The 18,393-nt window shown below is 42.1% G+C and overlaps 1 protein-coding gene across 3 annotated transcripts in view; it reads left to right on the plus strand.

Annotated features, from left to right (window-relative positions):
* slc12a3 (solute carrier family 12 member 3) overlaps positions 1-18,393 on the plus strand; it is a 68,542-nt gene that overhangs the window by 32,740 nt on the left and 17,409 nt on the right. For 2 of the 3 annotated variants that reach the window (XM_073069829.1, XM_073069831.1), the window contains exons 15-20: positions 544-643; positions 2,938-3,049; positions 5,215-5,349; positions 6,226-6,332; positions 13,673-13,755; positions 15,958-16,059. In XM_073069829.1, the coding sequence (XP_072925930.1) occupies positions 544-643; positions 2,938-3,049; positions 5,215-5,349; positions 6,226-6,332; positions 13,673-13,755; positions 15,958-16,059 (639 nt within the window). The remainder of the gene's footprint in view (positions 1-543; positions 644-2,937; positions 3,050-5,214; positions 5,350-6,225; positions 6,333-13,672; positions 13,756-15,957; positions 16,060-18,393) is intronic. The other variant, XM_073069830.1, reaches the window with a different exon arrangement.

Here is an 18,393-nt window from a genome sequence, read left to right on the forward strand (position 1 = left end):
ATGGAGAATCAAGTCAGGACCTTCCCAATTTCATTGTCTCAAAATATAAAGAAATATGCTGTGCACTGAAAGGTTGCTGCCCAAATAAAGGATCTCAGCCAAAGCGTCAACTATTTATTCCCTTACGTAGATGCTGTCTGTCTGGCTGAATCCCTTCAGCATTTTGTGTTTGTTGCTCTGGATTTCCCAAATCTACAGAATCTCTTGTGTTCAAGGTTACTGCTGTTACTTGCTTTTCAAGCAATGTCTCAACAAGCTTTACATGTCAGATAGTTAAAGCATGTTTGTATATTGTTATTTCCAATATATGTGTAGTTCTTTGTCTTTTGTACAAGTTGAATAGTTGTTTTAACCAGAGAATCAGAGCAAAAGTCTTGGTGCTAGCTTCATAGTTGGTGTAGCACCCCATCACATTATATAGTGTCTTCAAATAGCAGTTTAGCTTTAAAGTCAAAGTAAAATCCAGCCCTTAGAGTGACTTTAGAAAAGCTTGGATTGGTAATTTAATATGTTTTATATATAAAACTTGTTTCCCATTTTAAGATGTGAACTGGGGGTCATCTGTTCAAGCTAGCTCCTACAACATGGCCTTGTCCTACTCTGTGGGTTTGAATGAAGTGGATGATCATATTAAAAATTACAGGTAAATCCTTGTATCCAGATTTTATTTTGAAAGTGAACTTTTTTCATAATTGAAAATATATACAAAGGAATAGACAGTACAAATCATTTTACATTCATGGGCAATACACACAGTCGTATTAACTTTTAAAAAAAAAGCACCATTGTCGTCACGTGGCTCCATTTCGGTTTTTGAGGGGCTTCCCCACCCATGTGTGGTAGCAAAATGAGCCTACAGAGCCTATGTGTTGGCTGCACCAATCCTTAGCCTGGAATGACATCTTGATGGGCTGGAAGAGCAGCAAGTTTTGGACAGACCATAGCGTGTCCTTCACCGAGCTGATAGTCTACTAGAATCACTTGATATCCATCTCAGTGTGTGTCCTTGGAAACAGCCCATAGATCAGAGAATTATCTGTTAAGCAGCTGCTGGGGATTAAAATGAGACCAGGAACTTTGTGTCTTTCTCTGGGGGCTCTTAGTAAAGCAGTGTGGTGATCATCTCTTCCCCACCGCAACCATGCTGAGGGAGCATACATTGGGGATGATATTTTCTCTCTCTAAGAAGGATTTGACTGTGAGAGCCCTTATCACTGCCGGCCAAGTGAGGTCCAGGTGCTTGGTAAGTTCTGCTGATGTGGCACTCTGCCAGATGATTAGGATAGCTTGCTCAGAGAACCCCCATACCCCCCAGTCTCCATAGTGTCCTAAACTGAAATGTCAGCAGAATGTTCCTTGATGGTCAAAGGTGTTTGCTTGGAAGAACTCTTCCAGAAAGGACATAGTATGGCAATGTCCAGCTGACAGGGACTTTCCACAGCAATAGGGCCAGATCAGTCCTCTGCCAGAGACCAGTAGAACTGCAACATTATGGTGACATTTGCCGCCCGGGTACTGTGGTTCCGCACAAAACCTGATGCAGCCACAAATAAAAATGGTGGCATCTAGCTGGAGAGATGGATTTGTTAACTCGTTCCAGAGATCGTGAACAACTCTACACAACTCATTTCACGGACTCAGAGGGATGGCAAACATCAAAAACTAAAAATAACTCGGCAATAGATTTTTTACAACAATTTGAATTACTGGCTGTGGGAAGTTAGATTAAGTAGGAACCAGATCTCTAAAACTTTAAAATGTTTTTCAGCATCATATATTTTTCACTGAGTTGGGTATTAATGAGCTCTTTAGTAATCCTAAACCAGCCAAAATGATTTGTATAATTCACTAGTTGAGTCCCGCGAGAATAGAAGTCCCCAAAGTATTTGCCAGTCGTCAGTGGTGCAAAGTTTCCAGGATTGTCCAAGACACCAAGCATGTTAGCACCAGGATGTGTGATGACACTTGTGGGCTTCCCCCAGCACATCCTTGGGTGTTTTAGTTGCTACCACAAGTGACACATTCTACTGTACGTTTTGATGTACAAGTGATAAAATCCGAATCCATCGCCAGAATTAATAAATCTTCCAGATATTGTTGGGAGAACCAAAAATGAAGTTTAATTACATATTGGGTATAAAAACATTGCAGGGACATGAAAGCAAAGGGGGTTTGATTAGTGGTCAGGCATCCAAATGATAAGCAGCTCCCTGTTTAATAGTAAAAAGGTTAATTTGTAGTTGTGATCTGTTTGACCTGCATCATCATCTTCTGCGTATCATATTCTTCACAAGTCCCGTGGACCAAAGACAGCCTGTCCAAGTGTTAGAGTACCGTATGGGAGGGAGAGGGGGACAGGGCTTGTTTTGTTGTTGCTTTGTCACTTTGTATGTTCTGTTTTGTTGTGTTCCACATTGTTCTGCCAAGCACGGTGGGCATTCTATTTTGGTGCCGGAAATCCGGCGTGTACGGGCGGCCGCCAGTACGTCCTTTGGTGTTTGGTTAAAGCAAATGACACATTTCACTCTATATTTTGATGCACAGTGTTAAATCTGAATCTGAGACAGATTCCAGGTCACAATAGGTGAGGAGAGAACAGCCAAGAGACATGGGCGAAGGTTGGGACTTGAATCAAGTTGGGTGGATCAGGCTGAGGCAATTGAAGGTGCGAGCGTGGGGAGAGATGGCTATCAGTTTGGGAGTGATTTGAGCATCACATTGGGGTTGGGGTTATGGTTGCAGTGACGATAAGACTCACCAAAGACCTAGAAAAAATCTGTAGACTTTGTAAACCATTATTCCAATTGTTTTTGCTTCATGGCATGCATAAGTGTTGAACTCTGTAACGTAGTGCTTTTTTTTCTGTCTCCTGGTTTTCATAATGTTCCAACTGTATGATACTGCTTTGATTAACTTCAAGGTTTTGTATATTTCCAGGCCTCAGTGTTTGGTTCTTACTGGTCCTCCTAACTTCCGTCCAGCGCTGGTTGATTTTATTGGGACTTTCACCAAAAACCACAGTCTGATGGTGTGCGGGAATGTGCTCATTGTGAGTGCAAACGAACCTTTGAAATCTGATCTCTATTTTTCAAATACCGTGCAGCTTTATAGCATACTATTACTCAAGTTTAACCTAAATATGCGCACATTGATTGGTACAAAATGTGTTATATTGCAGGTCATCTGACCCATATGATTGTGTAAATCAAAAAAATTGTTGCTGAACCTCAGCACTGGATCTATAGCTTCAAAGGTGATGATGCTTCAAATGCGTGTCCCAATACCTTTCCAATGGTTTGATTTTTGACCCTCACCCTTTCAGCCTTTGGGTTCAAGACACAATCACTCTCAGAATAAAAAAACTTTCCTCATCTCCCTGCTTCCACCCATTAATTTAAATTTATATCATCTGCTGCAATCACATTGCTTTCTTAGCACTACCTACCCCTCCACCTATCTTTGTATCATCTGCAAACTTTGCTACAAAGCCATCAATTCTAATATCCAAATCATTGGCAAATAATGTGAAAGGTAGCCACCCCAATACTGACCCTTGAAGACACCACTAGTCACTGGCAGCCAACCAGAAAAGGCCCCCTTTATTCCCACTCGCTGCCTCCTGCCTGTCAGCCATTCCTCTATCTGTGCCGGTATTTTTCCTGTAAGACCATAGGATTTTATCTTATGTGGCACCTTATCAAATGCCTTCTGAAAATCCAAGTGGATGACATCCACTGCCTCTCCTTTGTCCACCATGCTTGTTACTTCCTTGCAGAACTCCAACAGATCTGTCAGGTAAGGTTTCCCTTTACAGAAACCATGCTAACTTTGATGTATTTTTATCATTTGTTTCCAAGTACCCCGAAACCTCACCCTCAATGATATACTCTGACACTTGCCCAACCACTGAGGTTAGGCTAACTGGTTTCCTTTCTTTTGTCTTCCTTCCTTCTTAAAGAGCGGAATGACATTTGCATGGGACGATGCCAGAATCAAATGGTGCTTGAAAGATCATGTCCAATGCATTCGTTATCTCTTCAGCAACCTCTCTCAGGACTCTGGGATGTAGTCCACCTGGTCCAGGTGACTTATCCACCTTAAGACCTTTGAGTTTGCCAAGTACTTTTTCCTTTGTAATAGCAATGGTACTCACTCCTGCTCCCTAATATTCATGGACCTTTGGCACACTGCTCTTGTCTTCCACAGTGAAGATTGATACAAAGTACTTATTACCGTAAGTTTGCCTGCCATTTCTCTGTCCCCCATTAGTACCTCACCAGCATCATTTTCCAGTGGTTCAATATCAACTCCCACCTCCCTTTTACCCTTTATATTACTGAAAAAGCTTATAGTATCCTTCTTTATATTATTGGCTAGTTTACCCTCATATTTCATCTTTTCCCTTATAGTTTTTTAGTTGCCTTTTGTTTGATTTTGGAGTAAAAAGCTTCCCAATCATCCATTCATTATTTTTAGACCCTTATTATTTTATACACCTTATTAATGTCTTTCTTCAGCTTTCCCTGTGTCACAGAAAGCGAGGCTTCCTCGTTGCTACAAGTTTCAGTCCTAGTAACATCCTTGTAATCTCCCCTGCACCCTCTTCATTGCCTTAATATCCAGCTCCCCACACTCTCCAGAGTTGGTAAAGTCCACCCACTTCCCTCACTCTGCTGACCATACCCTATCCTGCAGGTCCAGCTCGCCACCAGAGATCACCCTCCACCCTCCACCCTCCCTCTCCTGTGGCCCGCACTTACCTGCTACATAACAATTCTTATTGTGGCCACACTGCAACATAATTGAGCCTTCTCTGCTATCACGCCATTTTGAGACCTTGGATACACATGCTTATTGGGTAGTTGACTAAAACTTTTCCCTCATCTTGGGTGATAAATTCCATTGCATAACCCCTCTCCCTATTTCTGTCTTGTATTTGGCATTGCTTCAAGGGCTATCCCACTGAATATTATCGTCTTAAAACAGAGGTCGCTAGGTACTTGGTTAGTCAAGGCATCGAAGGATATGGGGAGAAGGCAGGTGAGTGGGCTTGAGCGAGTCAAAAAATCAACCATGATGGAATGGCGGGGCACGCTCGATGGAGCCTACTCCTATGTCCATGGTCATATGGTGTTTCTGAAACTAACTCAGTTGTCACGGCCATGATTGATCACTGAAATTCTCTACCTAATTACACTCTGTCCTTGATCCAAGGGACATCAAAAAGAAAAGGTGCCTGAAGTCACCTCAAATGGACACGTCAAGTGGATGATCAAGAGAAAGGTCAGGTCGTTTTATACCGCAGTGGCTGCAGACAACCTACGAACAGGATCACAAATGTTAATGCAGGTAAACATGTAAAGCGCAGGGGCAGGTTGACAGTGCAACACAGGGCAGGGCAGAAGCCAAGTGCAGTAGAGGGCAAAGAGGAGGTGAAGTGGGACGGAGGGCCAGACAGAGGCACAAGGGCAGAAGGCTATTGGTCATAGACATAGAACATTACAGCACAGTATGTTCCCTTCACCCCGCATGATATTGTGCTGACATTTCAACGTACTCAACCCCTTCCCTCCTACGTAGCCCTCCATTTTTCTATCATCCATGTGCCCATCTAAAAGTTTCTTAAATGCCCCTAGTGTATCTGCCACAACCACCACCCTGGTAGTGCATTCCATGCACTCACCAGTCTCTGTGAAGAACATGCCTCTGACATCCCCCCCCCATACTTTCCTCCAATCACCTTAAAATTATACCCCCACATATTAGTCATTTTTCCCCTGGGGAAAAGAGTCTCTGGATAACCACTTGATCTATGTCTAAGATAAAAATCTGTGCTATTTAATACCCAACACAGTGCTTCACTTCAGTTCCAACTGCTCTAATTATATAGGACCAAGAGATGGGCCTTTGGCATATCATTCGGATGAGGAATAGTGACTGGTGAAGGAGCAAGCAAACGAGAGAGTGAGCATTTCCACACTTCCCAAACGTGCCTCAAAAATACAGCTCTACCACTGCATTGAGCTTCTTCCTTGTGATCTTGTGAATCGCCTCAGACATTCTGATAACTATGAAGATATTTTTCTATAATTACTGACTATTTATGATAGAAAGTAAAGGCTGCAGTATGACTAAATGCATTATGATTTATTGTCTTTGTTTACATAAACCTTTTTGCCACTGTTACTGCATGGTTTAAAATAAATCACGTTTCACCTTGACTAGGCTGTTGGACTGGGAAGGATGAAGCCAAACGTCCTTGTGATGGGATTTAAAAGGAATTGGCATTCTGATCATCCACAGAAGCTGGAAAACTACACTGGCATTATCTAGTGAGTACTTCACCTTGCAAATCTCTTCAAAAAGAGAGAGAATTTTAAATGTAAATACTTTGAAAACCCGAAGATTTATTCTAGACCTGAGTTCTAGTAATTTTCAGCAGAACTGACCTCCGTACATGCCTCATTGTCAAGACTGACCACAGCATGAACTGGCAATCGCATCTTTTCTCTCCGGTAGTCCCGGACCAACACAAGACTGACAGTTCCTCTGGAATTGTGTGAAATGATGCAGGAGGTCACTTGGGATGTTCACCGCTTTCTCCTGTCAGTTCAGGCACTGCAGAGACAACACTGTGCGATTTGTAGCGAATACTCAGCTATAACTGTGCAGAAGAACAAAGATAAAATGAAGGTATTTGAACAGTGCAACAACCAAGCTGCATATGCAGAATAGGCCATATTTTCATGCTTCAGTGGACAAAATGCCCCATCTCCTTAGTTGTTTAACCTTGCTCATGATGTTTTGTAAGGCACTTTTCCGATTTGTGAACTGACGGTGATGGTGAGGAAATTGGATCTTCAAGACCCGAGTTAAAAGTGCAAGGATATTTCTTAATTGATCTGATTGAAATGAAGGCAAAATCTGAAAGAGAGTTATTAAATAGTGTCAAGAAATTCAATGTCAAACTTTTGAATACAAGAAATAAAGGAATTTTGGAGTAAGAGAAAGATAATATAACTCTTCATACCTTATTCAAAAGCAAAGTCCTTTGGAGGTATGGTTAATATTGTAGGACAGTAGCCAGTCGATGCACGTCACACATCCTTAAACACCAATGTGGTAAAACCAAGTAATACATCTTTTATCTTATACTAATGAGTGAATTATAAATATTGTCCACACACCACATATAACTTTCCTGCTCTTCTTCAGCTTAGTAGTGAAGGATCTTTCATGTCACTTGATCTCAAATTACAAAGGGACAAAAGAGGAAGTTAAATATTTCAAATCTGACAGTTTTGAAATCTGTAACATAAGCAATAACTTAAGGAATAATATTTCACACTGATGTAGTTAAGTTTCAGTGCTACGATGATAGATTGATGGTAATAAGCAATAACTGTAGTGCAATGGTCCAGAAATTCATACATTCAATGCCACTCTGCCTCCTATTCTCCCAGTTTTCCTCTCCACCACACTTTTATCCAGTGCTGAAATGTCCTACATAGACTCTGCTGAAATGTCTTCCTTCTCTCTTCTTCCAAAACCACAGTTTATTTCTCCAACATATTGACAAAAGCCTTTGATGCCATCTGATCTACTTCCACATATCTGCTCTCTCTTGCCCTCTTCCAGAACGCTGGAAGGGCTCTGGCCTTCATCTTCCACCCAACCAGTCTCCCTGTTCAATCAATCCCAATTTGCAATTTCTGCTAACTCCCACCAGACAATACCAGCCCCACTGACCCTCCATTATTAGCTCCAACTCTCCAATAGCTGACATCTTTCCAGCTTCCCTGATTCATTAGTATCCATGTACAGAACCTTCCCACACCAATTGACCAAGGTCTACCAATCTCAGACGCTTCCATTTCTACTTGTTTCTTTCATTGGCTTTCCACCTAATTACTTGATTCGCCCCATCTCACCTACATCTGCACTGGGATCACAATGAGTCTTGTTAGCGAGTCTTGAGAATGTCTCCTATTCTCAAATTTTAATAATCCAACTCCAGGCCCTAAATCTCAAATATTTTACCAATCCTCCTCTCCCATCCAGCCTCAAAATCAGATCCAGCCTTCATCCTAAGCAGCACATTTTTGACTATAATTTTTGATAATTATTGACTTATTAGTGATTTCTGAGACCTTGGTAACCATGGTGAGCCTTGACTAAGGCAGGTATTGGCTCCCTACTAAACAACCACTAATGGCACACTGGAATTTCTGGGCCAACTAAGATGGTGTAAGATGCTGACTGGGGCACAATGAAAGGCTTATAAATCAAGTTAAACCAAATAGAATGTAAAAATGTGATAAGTTTAGCCCACTTGACCTCAATTGTGTGCCATGTCTGAGAGTCACATGGCCAATGGTGACAAACCCATAAGATGCTGCAAACACTCTGCAGGTCAGATGACCCGAGTAGAGAGAGAAATAGATGCAAGCCATTTGTCAGAACCTTCTGGCTGTTGCCTACACAGGAGGCCTCCTTTGTTGTGCGATCAATATTCCAGTAATATTTGAGTAATGTTGTAAATATATTGTTTGATTAAGCATTCTTGTTTATTTAAATAAATAATTATGGGTTTCATGTGAAAATATGTGAATTCCATTTATCATGGCACTGCCATGCAATATTTGTGCACCTTGCTTAGAGAAAAAATTATACTAAGACGCATTATTCTAGGCTCAATGCTCTACTTTCAATTAGTTTAATGTTTTGAAGTTACAAAACATAACAGTAGTGAAGAGTGTTACGAACCCTGTAACTGGGTGTCTTACCAGCAAAGATAGAAGTGTCCATTGGAGTCTGGTGATACTATTTCCAACAGTATTTATTAGTAAAAATACACAAAAATAATATCAATGCAAATATACAGATAATATACATCGTCAATACTAAACCTAAAAGTGCGGGTATAATAATAATCAATAAGAAACAAGCTCTATCGTTGTCTAGGGGATAATGAATTGTCCGATGGAAATATAAAGTTCAGTTCAGTTCATGCAGGCTGCGGTAGTTGTTGGTCGCTGTGTTGCAATTGTTGGAGAGAGAGAGAGAGAGAGAGAGAGAACATGCGAACAGTAATAGCTATTATCTTGCCAACCTTCCTTTACGATTTTGATCCGTCGATGCGTTGTTGTTGTGGCCATTCACGTATGACCCCTTCATCCTTTAGCTAGACCGTTCTTCCATGGTGGACTCATCACCCAGGCAAGGGTGGACACACACACAAGCCCACACCGGTCTCGCTACAAAACACTGAGAGTTAAAATTTACCGACCCTTCGTTCGGTCTCCGGTCTCCCACCCTGTCTTGTGGGGGTTCTGATGCTCACTAGCATTTCTCCTGGTGCGTCCGAGGGGTGTTCCCCAGACCTCACTTTTATCCCCTCTCACGGGGTCTCAGGTGTCAATCAGGTTGGGATGATGTAACCCATCAAACCAACCCACTCTGGTTGCCCCCTGAGGGGTTTCAATGAATAGAACAGTACCAAGTACACAATCCTTCTCCAAAAGACAATAGCAGTCATCAATGGTTCCGCTCTCCTTTTGTTAGCTAGGAGACATTCCACCTTAGCTGTGCCTCTCTCTCATTCTCTTTCATGAGCTGTTATCAATAACAACGGCCCTGGCAGCTTTCCTTTGTCTCTCTCACTTCCTTGATAACAGCATCGAAATAGTAGCGATTTGCAATTCTCCAAAAGGGGGGGGGGGGTGGGGGCGATTCTGTACCCTTCTGCCCATCAGAGTTGTTCATCATTCGTAACAAGAGTAACTTTTAAACTAACCCGAGACAACCTGTTCAAGCACAGCGAGACGTTCGAATTTTCTTTTTAAAAAGCACAGCAGGAAATTTGAGTTTTATATTACATAAAAGCAGTGCAGCACGTGTCTCTTCAAAAGAAAACAGAAGAATTCATCGGTTCATAAACCATGGATACCAGGTGATAAAAATCATTAAAAAATTAGCAGTAATAGCTGGCTACATCAGAAAACTAGACTCATGTGATTGCACAAGACATAACTGAAATTATATACTGAAATTGAGCAGTATTTTAAAGCAAATGGAATAGTCAATGAGAAATAAGTGCCAATTTAGCTGAGTGCATTGGGTTTAAAGGCATATAGTTTACTTAGAAGTTTGACAGCAGCCAGAATGAGTTTTGCTGATATTGTGAAAGTATCGCAGGAACATTTAGAACTGAAACCATTGTTGATTGCAGAACGCTTTATGTGTTATAAGTGGAATCTATTTCAGCGTATGTGGCTAAATTGAAGAGATTGAGCATTGTCAGTTCAGTGCTGGGCTTAATAATACACTGAGCGATCATCTAGCTTGTGGAATCTTAAAAGAAAGCTTTCAAATATGGCTCCGAACTGAAGCCCACTTACATTTAAAAGAGCGGTTGAAATCGCTGTATCAATGGAAACTGCAGACAGACACAACTGAGTTGCAGTCAGGATTGAAAATGAGCATAAACAAAATTGCAGCAATCAAGCAGAAACCAGCCTATTGGAACAATTTGTGTTACTGTTGTGGTAGGGGCTCACATGCACCAGACCGATGCAGGTTTAAAGGCAGCAAATGCAACAAAGTAGGACATACAAAGAGTATGTTGAGCAGACAAAAGTAAATAGACTGCAAAGGGAAGAGAAAAAGTCAAGTTGTAATTTCAAAAAGAGCACTAATCTACGTGCTGTTGATAAAATCTGATAATGATGACACAGGACTAGGTAGCCTTGAGATTTCCCATGTGAGCAATATGGCTCTCTCCAGAACTGAATGGCAAATTAATTAAAATGGAATAGGCTCAACTGGTTCCACAAAATGAGTTTGAAAGTCATTTCAAAGATACTGAACTGAAGCCTGCAGGTATCCAACTAAGAACTTACACTGGAGAATAAATAAATCTTGTGGGGGTGACATTTCTAACAGTGAAATACAACAACCAACATACCATATTGGACTTGTATGTAATAAAAAACAAAAGGACCAGCATTGTAGGGCCACAATTGGCTGAGACAACTACAACTTGATTGGCGATCCATCCACCATATGCATGCCACATCCCCTGCAATAGAATCAACTGAAAGATTAAGATACTGGATGATGCCAGAGCATCGTTCAAGGATGGCATTGGTAAACTGAAACCTATCAAGGGTAAGATAGTGGTAAGTGAAAATGCCACACCCAAGTTTTGCAAAGCCTACCCAGTTCCTTGTATCAGTGTGACTAGCCTGTGAGCTAGATTGCCTGAAAGCTGAAGGAGTTCTTCCCAAGGTTGAGTGGAGCCCATGGGCAATGCCAGTGGTCCCAGTAGCCAAGAAGAATGGGTCTGCCAGGTTCTGTGGGGATTTCTAAGGTCACCATCAACTCAGCATTGAAAGTAAATCAATATCCTCTACCCAGGGTAGAGGGTATCTTTGCAAACCTTTCTGGAGGGAAACACTTAAAATCAAATCAAATCAGGTTTAGTTATCATTCAAACCATACATAGATATAGCTGAATGAGATAGTATTCCTCCGGGGCCAAGGTGCAAAATATTCAAAATAGCAAGTAACACAAAACAGCTAGCAAAGAAGCATATTTACTTGGGGGGGGGGGGGAGCCCCAAAAATACAAATAAATAAATTTTATATATATATATATATATAGTCCAAGACCCTGTGTAGCTATGTCCAGCAATTGGTGGTACAGTCTCCCAGCAGCATGCAGACGCACGTAATCCAGTCTGTCATTGCACTGCTCAAACACTGGAGGGCAGCACCAATGGGAGAGGCCACGCCCCAGCCGAGTGTGGCGCCACACCGTAATGCTTCTGCATCCTCTTACCTGGTCTGCAGCTGCAGGCAAGCCCAAGGCTTTAGACCTAGTGCTCACTACAACCAAGGCCACACAGCTTCAGCAAAGGGGATTCAGATGAGGCCAACATACAGATGGAGATGGAAGAAGAGTCCAAAGAGTTTCTCACCACCAACGCTTACAGAGGGCTTTATTGCTATAATAGACTTATTTCTGGAGTGGCATCTACACCTGCACTCTGGCAGAAAGCTGCTCACCAGGTGGTCCAAGGCTGCCCAGACTGTCATTGTTACCTGTGAATTCATTACACTGAGCATCACTTACTGTGGTCACACCATCGATGCACAAAGATTACACAAGTGTGTTGAGAAAATTCAAACAGTGGTAGATATCCGAATACTAAAGCATATGTCACAATTGCAGTCCTTTTCAGAACTGGTCAATTACTATAACAATTGGAAACTGGCTACTATACCCCACCCCTCGAGCACATTTCTACAGATCGTGAGGAAATGGCAACAGACAAAGCAGTGTATGGTGGCTTTCCAAAAGGTAAAGGAAACAGTGATGTCTCTGTACTCATAAGTGATCCATATCGTCCAGTGAAGCTTACTGTGCACTGTCAGATGCCCAGAGGAAAGGTGTCCAGGGCTGTCAGAACCACTTCCTGCAGTCTCAGAGTCAACTCCTACAACCATCACGGAGGGGGCCCCAGAACCTGAGATTGTTTCATAGACACAAGTCTCATCTGCCAAGCAGAGTGACCCCTCCCTTCCCCTTCCTCAGGAATGAGGTTATCCCACAAGAGTATGACATCCTCCACAGCAATTAAATCTTTAGGCTGGAAAGGGACAAATTAAAATGTTCGATGCCGTGGCTGTCTATTTTCGTAGTTTTATGTGCCGGCTGGCGGTGTAGTGGCATCAGCTCTGGACTTCAAGGCAGATGGATCAGAGTTCAAACCCAGCCAGGTCCCAACCTGGGCGGCAGCAGTATCTGCGTGGAAGAAAGGCCTGGCAATCTACTTCCGTATCTTGCCACGAAACCCCCATGGACCCTATGGTCACGAAGAGTCGGACTCAACTAAACAACTGAATAACAACAAATGTACAGTATTTAAGTTGAGATTAATTCTATATGAGTTAGAGTTTAGAGCTAAGCAGGGAGAAGTGTTGTGTTTATTATTTCAGTAATATCTGAGTAGTATCATAAATATATTGCTTGATTAAGCATTCTTTTTTAAATAATTCATTATGGGTTATATGAAAAAATACATGAATTGCAGTCGTCATGATGCCACCATGCGAGATCGTGTGCCTCGCTTAAAGTAAAATCAATTCTCAGATACCTTATTCACAGCTCCATATTTTTGCTTTCCATTTGTTTAATGTTTTGGAGTTACAAAAGATAACAGCCTTCTCTACCTGTGGTGATCTGACATGAAACATTAGCTCTGTTTCTCTTCCCGCGTATTCTACCTCACTTGCTGAGCGCTGTCAGCATTTCGCAGATTCGCTTCCGAATCCCATTGTCTACGTTCTTTTGATTTCCACAGCTAATGGTCTTTTAGCAGTTAGTCAGGATGCACTGGGCTAATAAGAAACCCAACTGAACAGACATGCCGTTATCCTGATGGAATGGATAACACCCTGTGATTCACGCAGCTTCTCTCACTGAGATGAGTGCGATGTTATCCACTCCATGCCCCTCCTCAAAAACCACCATTTGAACAGTTTGAATTGCTACGAGCTATCTGGTAATTCTGCTGTAACCTCAGGTGACTAAGTATGTTCTTGGTGATTGCTTTAGCTGACTGCTTTATTACTTGACTAAGTTTGAAGCCTGTGTTTGAATTCTCAGTGACTCATTTGACTTGAACTATGGCGTGTGCGTGATGAAAATGAAGCAAGGCCTGGACATCACGAGGATGACCCAGACCCGTGGTGAGTGACCAAAGAAATTCAGCTCATGCTGGCAATCAGGCCAGACAGTTAATAGTTAATAGTTTCTGTTCTGACGAAAGATCGTTCTGAATTCTGCAACGATTTGGATTGTTCGAGGGGTTTGTTACATCAAAGCTATACAGTGATTTCATAAAACTGGGTTCTTGGGAGGTAGAAGTGGTGGAAGTGCTTGAAGGAAAAGGAGGGACAGGGTGCAGAAAGTGGAAGGGTCAGACCACAGTTACTGCAACGGGGTGAGGAAGGAGAGGAGCCTGGGGGATCAGGAACAATCACGGGGACATGTGATGAGCTGCTGGGGAAATGGGAGAGTTTGGCCTAGTTGTAATAGGCAGCAAGTGGTCTGCAGTTAGGACAACACTGACTGGGCTATCAAAAGGGGTTATGGAGCAGGATTTTCAGGCCTCCAGATTGAGTGGGCACTGTGGTGCTTGGATAGAACTGGGTATCGGGGCCAAGGCTGCAGGATTTGAGAGAGTAAAGGATAGGCTAGAAAGGTCAGACTACAGGCAGCTTGGATTGAGTTGGACCGGAATCAGGGTTCAGCTGGATGTCACGAGAGGAGAGCTGTGATTGATGAGTGGGTTGGTGAGAGAGGAAGAACGATCTGCAACTGAAAGAGAGATTCCACAAAGGGTAGGCATTTTTCTTAGAGGGTTGCACTTGAAGTAGGTTCCTATGACAGCAAATCCTTGCATCCTGCTTGAGCTGGTCCGCTTCAGGGAACCAGTTTTGTAAAGATCTGCATCATACACAGATCATGCAGCATGAACTAAACTCACTGACTGCACTGAACTGTGCGAGACCAGGTTCCTGTGCACTTTAATGTGCTTGAGTTCACAGTGCCCCTCGAGGATGAATGGTACTTTTGTCAGTTTGAATTGAGTCACGATGTAGTTTGCAACCCAGGTTCAGCTTGTCTGCTTCTTTGTGCTGAAATGAAGATTTGTTATTCTAGACACATGCTGAAAGCCACTCTTTGATAGAAATCAATGCTCCCTTTATGTTACCACCCTTCTAATTCTACAGCTTGAGCTTGCTTTCTAGTCTCTATTCCATCTTTGCTTAGCATCATTTAAACCTTCTAATGAAGGTGTTTGCCCCTCACCCTAGGTTTAGAATAAAAGTTCACAGACCTTAATTCTTATCATTTTGTCACTTTTTTTTGTAGTTACCATCTTTAGGTGGTGCTATTTTCAAAGAAAATGCAAATGAGAAACCAATAGCTAATTGCACATGTGAATACGTTGTTAAACTAAATAGTGCAACGCTTACTGTCATTAGACGCAAAATGTGAACTTTTGACAGAAGGTCCTGTGCCTGAAATGATAATTGTTGCTCTTTCTGCTAATGTTGTTTCCAGTATTTTCTACTTCACTTACAAATTGTAAATGACTAGTTTTATTTTGTAATAACTTAAGTATGATAAATCCCCTAACTTATTTTGCTGAATTCTACTGTTTCTATGCTGCTGCTTTCTGAATGGAATTATCGTATCTTTTCCTGTGCTGTTTTATTATTTTAAAAACTGTATTAAAGATAAAGAACACAATGTTAGAGGAGCACAGCAAGTCAGGCAGCATCTATGGAGGGGAATAAACAGTTAATATTTCAGACTGAGACCCTTCCTTTCCATAGATTCAGTCTGGCCTGCTGAGTTCCTCTACCATTTTATGTGTGTGTTGCTCCGGATTTCCAGCATCTGCAGAATCTCTTGTGTTAAGGAAGAAAGAGTTTATATGCTAGAACAATCCATCATCATTATGTGCCGTGTCATCAGAATAACTATTAAAATGAATAAGAATTGGCTCTCTTCACTCCATGCTTCTGATGAAATGAATTGTACAACTTGGATGAGGTTAAGTTATTCATAGATCCTTCACTCTCTGTACTAGACATGACATGTCAAGTATTTTACTGGTACTCAAAAGAATGACAACTTGGTAAACTTGGTAGATCTTTTCCAACGTAATCAATTATAATCTTTAAGGCAGAGAGAAATTTAAGTAAAAGAATAATTATCTTTGATAATTGTAAGCATCTCTAGTGGGAATTTGTAATGATGTACTTGCAGCTTATCTGGATTGTATTGCTGTGAATTGACTGGTACCTCTGTCACTTATTCTTACATAAAACATTGTTTTACATACAGCAAAGCAACTCTCACTGTTTTTCTAATCTCAGTAGACTCCCGAGCAGCATTTGTTGAGCAGCAGACCAGTACCATCTTCCAGTTGGAACAAGCCAAAAAAAACATTGACATCTACTGGCTCTTTGATGACGGAGGTAACACTTAGAAGTGTTCTTCTTTAAGATTTGTATGGTAATTGAAATTCAAGATTTCAGTACAGCAGCAGCTTAGAATATAACAAGATCCGTTTTGTTGCAATGCATAGAAAGAGAGGTCGCGGGACACAATTACTCTTGCAGTTTGGCCACAGCATGAAAGCACACATTCTCACTAATCCTATCAACTCACCCTCCTCCCCCACTGAGCAATTTACAGTGGCCAATCTCAGAGTCTGGGAGGAAACCCGTGTGGTCACAGACTATGCTGGAGGGCAGGATCAGCAATGAAGCTGGGGGGCACACCGATTGCATACCATCTCGATGAGACTAGGGGAGGGTAAACGAGGGGAGCTTTTCAAACTCAGCACTAGTTTCACCATTTCCTGCCAAGATGACGGGTGACTCCACCATGGAATTCTCCACTGTCTTCTGGGCCCAGCTCTACCACCAGCACCAGATGCACTTTCACCATGTAGCCGGACTGGCAAAGCTAGGTTCAGACATGGTGACAAGGGAGGCTTGGACAGACAAGCTGACAGAAACCCCAGCGAAGGTGGAGGTACACCAGCGCAGTGATTCAAAAAGGTGAGAAAGCAAAAAATAATAGAGAAAAAAATACAAGGGCAAGGACTTTCCATGAGCACTGTCACAATTGATTGACCAATTTTGAAACAAGTTTCCTAAAGAGGAATTAGAAACACTATTGCAACTAACTGCCATCTACTTTGCAACCCATTTTTGCCATTCTGGATGATAAATCTCTAACTGTTCCTATGCGTATTAGTTGTTAGTGTCTGGGGGGAAATGGATTAATGAAACATCCAACAGCCACTTCCCCCACAGACTTTGTTCTTTGTTTCCTTGGATATTTGCTTTGTAGGGCACAATATTCTAACGCAACACACACAAAATGCTGGAGGAACTCAGCAGGTCAGGCAGCATCTATGGAGATGAATAGATAGTCAATGTTTCGGGCATTCCCTTGAACAATTGCCGTCTGTCTTTTATGCGCAAGCCAGTTCTGAATCCTAACAGCCAACTCGCCACAGACCCTATGCATCTTAATCTTCTGGGTTAGCCTCCCATGAATGACTTTGTAAAAAACCTTACTAAAATCCACGTAGGCAACATCCACTGCCCTACCCTCATCAGTATCTCTCGTCACCTTGTCAAAAAAACTTGATCAAGTAGGTAAGGCACAACCTGCCATGCTGGTTCTCCCTAATTAGGCCATGGGTCTCCAAATGCTCATATATCCTATCCTTCAGAATTTTATTCAGCAATCTCCCTACAACTGATGTGAGACTCACCGGTCTATAGTTCCCAGGATTTTCTCCTGTTCCCTTCTTAAACAGAGGTACGACATTAGCCACTTGCCTGTCCTCTGAGTCCTCGCCTGTGGCTAGAGAGGACACAAGGGCCCGGCAATCTCGTCTCTTGCCGCCTCCAATAACCTGGGGTAAATCCCATCAGTTCCCAATTAATCCTGCTTTGTTTGTACCTAGTCCCCTTGTAATTTGCCCTACTCCTATTTAAAGCTCTCCCACAAGGACCATACCTATCTATCTATAGCTATCCTGAAAGTTAACGAGCTGTCGTCACCGTTCCCTAACTTCATCCACTGAAAGATCAGTCACCTGGCCAGACTCATTACTCATTACCAGGTCCAGTACAGCCCCTTCTCTCATTGGACCGTCCACATGTTGATTTAAGAAAAATTCCTGGATATACTTAACAAATTCTGCCCCATCTAAACCCCTTACACTAGTTTACGTTTGAGAAGTTGAAATCCCCCATGACAACAACCCTATTATTTTTACACTTTTCCTTTATCTGATTACATATCTGTTCCTCAATGTTTCAGTATCTATTGGGGGAACTGTAGTCAATCTCATCTGTGTGATTGCACCTTTCATATTCCTGAGTTCCACCCAAATGGACTCATTGTCTGACCTCTCCAGTATGTCTCCTCTGAGTGCAGCTGTGATATTGTCCCTGATCAGTAGTGTAACTCCACCCCTCTCTTTTGCCATCTCCTCTATCTTTTGTATAATTTCAGAAACCTGGTACATTAGTCACCCATTCCTGCTTCTCTCTCAACCAAGTTTCAGCAATGGCTACATCTTGGTTCCATGTACTGATCCATGTTCTAAGTTCATCACTCTTGCTCATAATACTCTTAACGTTAAAATATACACATTTTAAATTATCCGACCCATCGTACCTGTTATTTTGCTTTTGCATTTCAGTACTTTCCCTGACATCTGGTCCAACCCTTCCCTTATGGATCTGGAGCTCCAGTTCCCAGCTCCCTGTAAAACTGGTTTTAAC

The sequence above is a fragment of the Hemitrygon akajei genome, chromosome 17, assembly GCF_048418815.1.
Source record: "Hemitrygon akajei chromosome 17, sHemAka1.3, whole genome shotgun sequence".
In the NCBI taxonomy this organism is placed as follows: domain Eukaryota; kingdom Metazoa; phylum Chordata; class Chondrichthyes; order Myliobatiformes; family Dasyatidae; genus Hemitrygon; species Hemitrygon akajei.